Here is an 11,540-nt window from a genome sequence, read left to right as displayed (position 1 = left end):
TACCATTTTAAATGTAAAATTGGATTGTAAATAAAATTTTTGATGTTAAAGTATTGTCTGCTGGGCGCTCATATAAAAATAAAATAAAAAAGATAATAATATAAAGCAAAAAATAAATATTTTTTACAAATAAACATTTTATTATAAATAAATATGTTTTTAAAAGACTTAGTAATATTACAAAATAAATCAAATTTTTTCACATATACTAACAAAATGGCTTCTTAATTATGACTTTATTTTAATATAAATAATGCTCAATTTTTTAAAGTTAACTTTACTTCAACTTGAGATAATTTAATCTTAACGTAACTTTAATTGAGTTGTTTCTATTGAACTGAGTTCATGTAACTTTTAACTTAACTGAATTAATTTTATAATCCAATAATTTATAATCCACTTTAACTTAATGTAGTAAAAAAATCTATTAACTTTCCCAATCTTGTTTATATATACATGAAAAATTTTTTCGGGTTCAGCGGTCTTTTGGCAATCTTTATTAAATAATTTTTCTATAATTAACTATTGCAAAAATTGCAAAATAGTCTGGAATTATTCAGTTTAGCCCACTTTGCCTGTGTACGAGCGCTTTATAAGTAATTATCAAACGTCCTATATGTGTAGTTATAATTAAATTTCATTATTTTTACTTCTATGATATCTTTGTTCAACGAGTAAAAGCTTAGTCTTAAGAATAAAAAGAATTCACTAAGACTTTGTACTTTCTAAGTAAAAATTAAAAAATAATCACTGAGAAACGTTAATAGAAAAAAATCAATAAAAATAATAAAGAAACGCATTCATACGTAGCGGCACTTAAAACTCATATGAATGAAAACTTGTCTTCAAAAATTCTCTATAATAAATTGCAGATGAGACAGTTCTACTACGTGTTTACAGTAGTGATCTTTCGAGAGGTTTTGATTATTTACACATCGCGACCACGAACATCCTGCTGCGTGACACGATACCTTGCGGTCTTGCGAATAAACCCGCATTTTTCTGCTGGCCGTTCGCGACAACGGACAACGGATGCGATAACGATCGAACGTGATAAGGCCTGATAAGGTCGGCCGCCGCTGGTAGGAGATTCGACAATCATATGGTATCTGAAATTCATTTGAAATCGACCCTTTCGCAGTCGATTCTCGGACGCGATCTGAATAACGTGATACTATGTCTTTTGATAGAACTTCTGATGACGACGCGAGAACCACGAAGACGGTGCTCAGTGATCTCGAGGTACAAATCCCTTCTCCATGTGACATGGGGTTGTTGGTGATCGGTGAGGTAGAGGTGAAAAGCGAGGTAAATGAAGAGCCGAATATTTCGTGCGAGAGAAGGAAAGTATTTTCCTTCTGAAATCGGCAAAATAAACTTCTCCTACGTCAGAGATGCGAAGCACGGAGCTACTTTAACACCGAGCTCGAGTGTCCAGATAAATGTTGATACTGCATCAGTTGGCACATTGTTTCCCGTCGTGTAGACAAATAAACATTCTTTTACCGAAATTAAAATGTCTACAGGGCTCGAAGTTTCATAGAATTATACTTTATACTTTTTTAATTTTGATTTTAAAACAATAAATTACATTTTTTTAGAAAAACTATGATTCTTATCAACAAATATATATATAATTGTTGATAAGAATCTTACCATTTATATACATATATATATTGTATTCTATTGTTCGAACGCGATATGAATTTAATTGGAAGATAACTCTGTTAATGAAAATTGTAGTAAACAAAAGCTATTCATATTGTGAAATGTAGAGATAATTGTAGAGACAATGTAGTGAATTGTAGAATTGAAATATTTATAAATCTACTTTCAATCTTCCAAATTTGCTTAAAATAACATTAATACACGGTACTGTATTAATATACATGTATACAAGACAGAACTTCTAGAAACGTTCATAAGACTGTTTTATATACATCTTAAGGTTTGTTCTTTAGATAAAATATGTTGCGTAGAATCGCGCATACAAGCATTAGTTTTGAAACAATAGATCACTGGTACATTTAATAATATTTAAATTTCCTCTTTTACTGAATTTTTAATAGTTGATATTAATCGAAAGTTTCAATAAATAATTTTGTAGTTTATTATTTTTTACAGTTTTATATATTTATACTGTCTCAACTAAAAATCAATATTACGATAACGTGGTACTGACTCTTAGTCACTTTTGCTTTTCTGTATATATTAACTAATAGTTTTTATTAGATATGTACATAAATTTGTGCAATTAAATTTGCATAGCAATAATCTGAAGAATTACACATATGCTTTTTTTCATGATTCTGTGTATATATATGTGTGTGTGTGTTTCTTCATCTACATATTTAGCGTGCGTAGAAAAATTTTGTAATTTTTATTTATTCAATCATTGTTTTGTTTTTATTTTTAAATAAATCTCGACATAGCTTACTCTCGTTACTGTACGGATCATGTGTGATAAGCTTGAAACAACTTGTCAATTATTATAATTAACAATAAAAATTTTTTAAATATTTACGAAAGAAATTTTGTAATCTGCTTAATAAAAATTACTATATATGCAACCTTTTAAAATACTCTGAGAAGAAATTTTTATAATTTGAAACAAAAGTTTTTTTCGTAATAATACATAATCATATATAAAGTTTGTCTTTACATGATTATGTATTTAGAATTATTTAACGTTATATATATATATTTTTTTTTTTAACACTCTTGTAAAATTCGAATCTAGGACTTTTGAAGTATGAATTTCTTATCTTATGTGCTATGTTTTTTTCGTGTTGTGATAAATGTATTATATATTTGTGGTAATTTGTTATCTATTTGTGATATATACAGCGTGCTTATCAATTTACCACATTGCTTTATAGTAGAATTATAATAATTGATGAAGTCAGAAAAATATCACTATATTATTATCATGAAACTTATCCAAAATATTATACATTCTTGTCGTTACTTTATTTATTTTATTGAAAGCAATAAAAAAATCATAAATTGTCCAACATATTTTAAAATCATTGAAATTGTGTGTTTAATTATTAAAATATGTGTTTCTTTTGTAGAGTCTAGAATAGACTCTATTTTTGTAGAGTCAATTGGCGTTTGTAATCAGTTTCTCTTTATGATCAATATTTAATAATTTGTTTTTAATTTTACAATTTATTGTAAAATTGATGTTTCTCATATTTTATCCAAAGGACGTCCTAGATATCTATGTCTTTAAAATGTCCAAATATTTAGGACTCTTGAAGATCTGTGTACTTATGAGAATAGTATTATCCTTTATCAATAAAGATTGTGGAGTCTTGTAACATCAAGAATAAATAGGTATAAAATCTTAGATTTTTCTTTCTCTCATTTAAACAGATAAAAAAGATAACGAATACGAACTTATGTGCACACTTATAATAGAAAAATCTTCCTTTTGCACTTTTCTTCTATTAAGTATAAAGGCTTACGCACTGCCTTTGTCCGGCGTTTTCCTTTGTTCGCCTTTTACGTCACAAGAAAGCAAAAGTTGCACTCAAATGAAATTCATCAAAACTTCTTCGATATTTTCGCGCGAACAAAGAATTTATATCGATCTTTATATTTTAAATTACATTATAACTTAAAAAAATCCATTATTAGAAGATAACAAAAGAGTGAGTCACTATGTATAAATTTAATTAAGTATCGGTACTTGTGTCAATGATGATCTGAATCATTGATAAAGGTCGCTCGTTTCACTATCACTTGGCGAAACTTTTTTTCTCTAATCTGCAAATGGATGACTAACTTAGTAGCTCAAACATGCTACGATTTTTTTGTTACAACACACTTGTGAGCTTTGTTGCCGATAGCTTCCGCTAACCCGATTTCGTCACGTCCGCTGCTTTCTTTTTAGATTGTTTCAATGAGATATGTAAATAGATAACGGAAATTGATCTAATCAATATTAATATTAATGCCTGTCGATGATCAATTTGTGTTTGATAAAACAGATCTTAGTATTTCCCAGATATATTGTTATTAAGAAATTGATCATAGATAGAGTCAAATTGATTTAGTTACAATATCATTAAAACTAAAGATAAATATATTTATTGAGCCTTAAAATAAAGGCATCGATTTTAGTTTAACTAAACGCTTTTTTTAAATAACACAAAAAATTGATTTATAAAATTCAAAAAGTTGTTTTATTTAAAAAACAAAAATAAATGAGGAAGAAAGAAGTAGCAGTTTTTCTCTACAATTTTTCATTCAAATAGTTCCTTCCAACAATTAGAGATCTTGCACAGTAAGCAGTCAATTAAAGTTATGGCACATAAATTAAGCAGTAAAATGTAAACAATAGAAAAATCAACAGTTTTCACTTCTGCTTAGGCGCAATTATGTCTCAAGTTCTTGACTGTGATTATCTAAATAGCTTACTGCGTTTTCCTGCGCAAGTTTTTCTTTCTCTCTTTCTCTTTTATTATTCCCTCTTGGCTTACATTGTATGTATGTATGTATACACTGGGTGCAAAAATGAGGGAGCAAAAAGAGAGAGAGAGAGAGAGAGAGAGAGAGAGAGAGAATAATAAAAAGAAAAAGAGAGATAAAGATTCTCTTTATCTCTTTCTTTCTCTTTATTTTTTGTTCCTATTGTCCTATGGCATTATAAAAGAACTTTAAATATTCACCGTTCAAAAAGATTAAAAATAAGACCAAGTTAAAAATTTACCTATATAAAACTTTATAAAGAATAATACATTCCCATATCAAAACATTTCTTTTTTATTTTGCATAAACTTAATTTATAAGTAAAATATTTAATTTATTTAATAATACATATTATAATTGTTTTAGAGCAATTAAAAAACTTTATTTTAATTTAATAAAATAATGCTTTTAAAATTAACTTAAGTTTATTAAGCTTAACGTAATTTTTAATTGAATTAATATTTCATGGTTCATGCAACTTTTAACACGACTAAATAAATTTCATAAGCCATTAATTTGAACTTAATTTATTTAAAAATATATATTAATTTACCTACCTATTCCTGAATATATATTTAATGTATTATAAAAGAACTTTTTAATAATAAACAAACAGATATAAAAATAAATTAATTTTTACTCTTCCAGATGGACAATATAGATAATGTATCATCTACTAGTCCACACAGGGGTAGATCCTATTCGGAGATTGATTCTATTGGCTATAAAAGATTTGTTGCTTTTCACCGACAGCGGAGCAAATCTGTATCTAGTACAGATTATTATGTATGTAAATTTATAACTATGATCAAAGACTAATGTATTGTAACGTATACTACCATACATATTCAAATAAATTAAGGTATATAATTTTCTTAGGTATCATCGGAGCCACATAGAACTGAAATAGATATGCTCGAGCCGTGTACTACGGGATCATCCCAATGTAATGAGACAAGACCGGATAATTTGTGTTTTGTGAGATCATCCCAATCCAATGAGAAAAAATCGGATACAGTCGATGCTAAACTTGATGCAACGCCAGTTAGGTAAGTGTCAATGATAATAACTATTCGGTAAAACGTTATTAACTTACACGGGAATCGGTTCAATTATGCGCGGTCAATGGCTTTGATAATAATATTAAATTGAGACAATAGTTACACAATTATAACAATAACTAAATATAACAGTATTATTAAAATAATATTAATTTGAAATTGTATAAAAAAATAATTCTTATTAAACAAGAGAAGGTCACTAGCATACTACTTTGTTTCTGATTAGTATTTTTAAACAAAAGCTAAAAATAAAATTTTAAAAACGTAAATGTAAGAAAAGTGTCTTTTATCAGATGATATAGCAGTGTTCCTTAAATTAATTAATAAACTTAATTAATAATACAAACAACTTCAACATCTTCTCAATTACACTTTCTCTTTCCATATATTTTTTGTTCAGCCCCGTCAATGAATCTTCAATACTCACTGCATTTATGCCAGTATCAAAGGATGACAGCTGTTATAATATGGATCATAAAAATCGCGGCAAGTGTATAATCTTCAATCACGACGAATTTGACTATGACCAATTCGAGAGACGAGAGGGTTCGACAATTGACGTGAAAAGGCTAAAAATAACTTTTGGGAATCTCGGATTCGATGTTAAAGTTCATAACAATTTGAAGTACAATGAAATTATGATGGAGATAGAAAAAAGTAAAATATTATCTATTACATTTTATATAATTTATTTATGTCTTTTATATTATACCTTTTTATAATAAATCTCAGAAATTTTTAAAAAATTTTGAAATTATGAAATATTCTACAATTTATCATTTATATAAAGAAATTTATATTAAAAAATTATAGAAGGTTATATGAAGAATTCTAAGAAAAATTGGCAGAGGTGTAATTAAATTTCAATGTTCAATTGCGCATGTTACAGTGAGTCAGTTCGATCATAAGGATAACGATTGCCTTTGCGTCATTACGCTAACCCATGGTATTCACAACGATTTGATAAGCGCAAAAGATGTCGTATACAAATCCGATCAGCTTTGGAAGCCTTTTACTGCTGATAAATGTGTGACGCTTGCAGGAAAACCTAAGCTGTTCTTCTTGCAGGTAAAACAATTATTTCCAACAATTAATTTTGTTTTATTTTTAAATTATCAATATATCCCATTTCACATTTCTGCTTTCTTTTATCCAATTCCTTTACCTAGTCTAGTTTTTTGTTTAGGCCTGCAGAGGTGAAGAAGCTGACAGTGCTGTTTTACTTCAGCCTCGCAAGTTACAGAAAAGAACGGCAACTGATTCGACAGTAACTTCTTATGCTATTCCAGCTCATGCAGATTTTCTGATAGCTCATAGCTCGATTAAAGGTAAATGCCAATTACTTACTTCCACATTTAATGCTTTCTACAATGTACACAACTGTTATTGCTGAACTGTTATTTCAACGCATTAAAAAATTTATTTTTATTATATTGATTATTAAATTTATTACTAAATTTATTATTAAAGCTTATTATTATTTTCTGTAATATTAAATCTTAGATGATTTTAAATTTGTAAGATTGATTTTTTTGCTAAAGAAGAAAACAAAACTTTTTATAAGTGTAAAAAAATAATCAAGGCAGCATGTGAAATGACGTAACAGATTTGTGGTATTGATAAAGTAATACAAGTGAATACGCATAAGTTAACGTAATTTTCTGTTATTTCAAGGTTTCTTTACCTGGAGAAATCCCTCAGAAGGCACGTGGTATATACAATCCTTATGCGACATTTTAGATAAATACGGAACAAAGTTAAATTTGATGACTATGTTGACTATGACAGCGCGAAAGATTGCCACAAATTTTGTCTCTGTTCATAATAACGTTATTTTGGACAATAAGAAGCAGGTGCCATCAGTAACAACAATGTTAATTAGAGACGTTTATTTTCCGCCAAAATTAATAAACAATTCAAAGAAACAAGAATAAGAAGTAGACGCCTACTAGATCCGCCATGACGTCTAATCGATTGGAATCCTAGATACAAAGAGACAGCATTGATATCAAAATTACTATTATAAAACTTTATAAAACAGATAGTGATATCTGTTTTACAAGGCGTTTCACTGATATTGATTTTATTTTACTTATAAAGTATACCATTTTATATAATATATGTTTATTATATATATTTAAATACGTATCTCGTATATTCTTAAGTATGTTTAAGATAGAAATAATTGATGCGTTTTATATTACATCTAATTCTAAGTTCCTATTGAGTACTTTAAAATATTGTTTTTATTTTATATACAAAAGCATTATTTTAAGTTGTGTTCAAAAAATTTCATTCACAATTAATAATTTTTACATATTTAATTGTATATATACATTAAAAGTTATATACACACATACATTTTTTTATACCAATATTATACACACAAATATTATACGTATTATATGTGTAATAATTAAGTAGAATAAGTGTTAGTAGAACTGTGTGTTTAATGTAACAGTTAATTCTCTAGTTTATTACAAAAATAATGTATTCATAATTTAATTATACATTTCTTATCAAATCTTACAGAAACATTATGCTTCAATAGAACAGCTATTCAATCAGTTTTTATTACTTGTTCATTAATACTTTTTTGCTTATAAATGATGTAATTAACATTATGTGGCAGTTTTTATTATCTTCTTCAAGGATCATAAGATTTTTGAAGATTTGATTGCAATAATAATACTAAAATTTTTATAGTTTTCCAGTTTAGGAAAAATTTTTTAAAATTGTTACTGATTGAAATTACGAAAAATAGAAATAATTTATAAATAATCCATAAATAATGTATCTATTATATCTTTTATACATTTATTGTATAACTTGTAAATTCAATTATATATTTTGAAATATTTCATTTTCATAAAAAAAAAAATCTAATAAATTATGAATATTTGACAATTCACTAAGTCATACAACATATATATCACTATGCACACGTTATCCATTTGACAAATTATTATTTTTCCTTATAATTCTAATTTGCACTGATATCGCAATATTTATTTGACTCATTCCGACTATCATTTTCTTCTTTTTTCTTTTGTGTCTTTTTTCTTCCTTTATCTGATTAAACACTTACCCTTTTAGGCCATTCAACGCCCTCCAACATTTAATTAAACGTCGACCGCCATGGTCAAAAACGATACAACTTGTTCAACGCACGAAAGCGACATTGTTCTCCATCCGTCAATCACCGCAACATCGTTAACGCGCTCGTCGTTGACGCAAAACCGCTATGGCCTACGCTAATTACTCTCAACCCTTATAAAAGTTAAGTAAATAGAAAAAAAATGAACATCGTTTTGTAAATTCCTAATTTATAAATTTTCGATCCTCGAAAAGTGTCAGAGAGTTTATTTTAACTATAACAACAAATGTAAATTCAGGACAAACATATGTTTGTACAATTTCAGAACAAGTTTCGTTGATATTTTTTTAATCTGTCTTTTTGCAATTAAAGCTGCACAAAAGTTGTAGCTACGTTATTGATGAATGTAACGTGGAAGCTGATATCGACGTTAACGCAAGCGACGCATCGGTCGCACCCTCTGCCATGAGACAACCCCTCAGTCAAGCTATGACCCGAGAAGCAGGGTCATGATACATCCTCAAGGTGGTCTGGTAATTGCGTTGATTAGCTTTGCAAGAGCACATTATCGCAAAACTTCGCGTGAAATACGCATTAATTCTGTGGACGATTGAGACTCGATGCGTAATAGATGTGATTTAATATCGTACCAGTTATATTGATTTAATTCCTAGTGACTTTCGGTACAATTAAGACTCTTAATAATGAAAAAAAAAACTTTAAAACTATTGACGTAGGAGATAATAAAAATGACATTATCACTGTTAAAAAAATGTTTAATTTTAAGATATTAAAATGTTTTATTTCCGCTTTTAAAAATGTTTGGCTATGAGTTTCAAGTTTTAGATTTAAAACAGTTTAATTTTAATATTTAAAATTTAAACACATTTTAAAACTAAAACATTTTTAAGTATTTAAGAAACGGAGATAGAAATAATATATCTTAATATCTTAAGATAAAATATGTTTTCTGATCTTAAAAAAAATAAATCTGGAAGAATACAGTAAAAAAAAAGTAAAAATCGTTTTTTTTTTCCTTTTTAATCTTTTTTCTTTTAAATTCTTTTTTAATTTTTTGAGAATTTTTTCCGGTTAAGAACTGTATTAGTAATTATGCATCACCGTTCTGAAAAACAAAAGAGATCAAGACTGTCATAAAGTAATAAAAATTTTAAAAAACCTCTAGGAATTGTTACAAATGATTACATAGAAAAAAAGTAATTATTGAATTAATATATTTCTCGGAATGACAAACGGAGTTATAGATGTCAAAGATGTCAAAGATAGGACAGCTTTCAGAAGTCAACTTTGCTATATTATGTATTCGAAGATGAGCGAGACAAGGAAATGTCGTTGAGTGTCAATTGGGATTTCAAACAAACGACAGAGACAACGGCCGGGGATCACAGTCGAAACTCCAGAGGACTCTGGACCATGCTTTCGGAAGCTATGCGAATGGGGCAGGACGAGGGTGGCGACAAGCGAGGGCGAGGGTCGCTCGCGGAGGGAGCCTAAGGACCAGGAGTTTGCGCGAACAGATCAATACGGGGGCTGCCCCCGCACGTGAACATATCTCTCTCTTTCTCACTTCATTTCGCGCCGCTCCTCTTTTTTTCTCTCTTTCTACCCTTTTCATGCATTTTTGTTTCATCTCTGTTTTCTTCTTACATGAGTTGATGTAAGATTGTATTTCGATTCTAAATTAATTCCGTCACATTTTACTACATTTCTTTTTATACTTTTTTTACGTTTGCTTTCTAATAAAAATTTATCTCTCTCTCTCTGTCTTTCTCTCTCTTTCTTATTGACGTAATAATATCTGACGTATAATAATTGTACAGGGCGGAATCTTACGTACGTACACTTTAAGGTTTTTTAAATAAATTTATTTGCACTTAAATTTATTTATCCGACTATATTTAAATCAATCGATCCATCCACATCTCTCCTTTCCCCCTGATCCTTACGATCCTCTCTGCGAGCTATTCCCTTTTACTCTAACCCACATTCTGCGTGTCTTCTATTAATATTCTCGCTCGATTGAACCTCTCGGAGACTCTGTCCGCCTTAAACTCCAACATATTCAATTCCTTCTTGGATAATATATTCTTGGATTCATCCCTGTCCTCGCCTACTAATGCAAAATTCTTTTTCGCGGGCGTCTCTAAAATCCATTCAATGCTATGATACCTTCGGTCTCGTAGCATTGACACTGTATCGTCTATCGCGTTGAAACATTGACCCGCTCTGCGTGACTCTTTTTCTATTCTTTTTTTTTTTTTTAATTTTTCCCTCCATCGCTTCTCGTGGCCCACGTCGCCTTTTTCCTACATCGCCTCCTTCTCTCCACCGTCTCTCCTTACATAGGTTTCACTCCTCCTCCGCCGTGAGCTTATACTTTTCTCCTGCCCATCTCTCCCCCTCTATCATGGTCCCTAGTTGGATCAGTTCTTCCTCTCTTTCGTTCGCTCGCTCTTTACTCATGTATAAGGTGTCCGGGAATTATCATTATACTCTCAATCACTTCGAGGAGCCTCAAGTCGGTCCAAAATGTTATCGTCCGTCGTGCACACATCGTCACTTTTTCGATACTCGACGCTAAATTAATTCTTTAATCAAGTGACTTGGTCTAACAACAAGTGCAGTATCTACGTGCAAAGGTAAAATTGATAAAAAAAGAATTATCAGATTTTCAATTTTTTATATTTACCGAAGGAAAGTCAATCACCGCGAAATTAAGGTTTCCAAAGGTGAAAAAAAGTTTCCCATTCCCAGTGTGCCTTCTCATATCTTCCGGTTGCACCACCCTGTATATCTGTATCTCGCCGTGTGCGCGCGCGTGACCGGCGCTCCGTCCTTGTCCGTGACGCGCGCGCTACCCCCAGCGAGGTGGTGGCGGTCCAGCG

At 29.8% G+C, this 11,540-nt stretch overlaps 1 protein-coding gene and 1 long non-coding RNA gene across 3 annotated transcripts; one reads left to right on the top strand and one right to left on the bottom strand.

Moving 5' to 3' along the window:
• The first annotated feature begins 1,104 nt into the window (after positions 1–1,104).
• Positions 1,105–7,812, top strand: LOC105837699 (caspase-1). Of its 2 annotated transcripts, none has more exons than XM_012682682.3 (7): positions 1,105–1,308; positions 5,125–5,262; positions 5,356–5,525; positions 5,938–6,194; positions 6,427–6,605; positions 6,724–6,865; positions 7,212–7,812. In XM_012682682.3, exons 1-7 carry the CDS (start codon positions 1,177–1,179, stop codon positions 7,469–7,471), a joined length of 1,278 nt encoding a protein of 425 aa, XP_012538136.2. In that variant the 5' UTR covers positions 1,105–1,176; the 3' UTR covers positions 7,472–7,812. The 2 variants fall into 2 exon arrangements, with proteins under 2 accessions (XP_012538136.2, XP_012538137.2); XM_012682683.3 differs by having other exon boundaries at positions 1,106–1,242.
• Positions 7,813–11,148: 3,336 nt separating this feature from the next.
• LOC114255741 lies at positions 11,149–11,433 on the bottom strand. Its single transcript, XR_003626926.2, has 2 exons — positions 11,345–11,433; positions 11,149–11,282 (listed from the first exon to the last, which is right to left on the bottom strand). It is a non-coding gene; the product is annotated as an uncharacterized LOC114255741 (long non-coding RNA).
• Between the last annotated feature and the right edge of the window lie 107 nt (positions 11,434–11,540).

The sequence above is a fragment of the Monomorium pharaonis genome, chromosome 3, assembly GCF_013373865.1.
Source record: "Monomorium pharaonis isolate MP-MQ-018 chromosome 3, ASM1337386v2, whole genome shotgun sequence".
Classification (NCBI taxonomy): Eukaryota; Metazoa; Arthropoda; class Insecta; order Hymenoptera; family Formicidae; genus Monomorium; species Monomorium pharaonis.
This window is presented reverse-complemented; position numbering and strand designations above follow the sequence as displayed.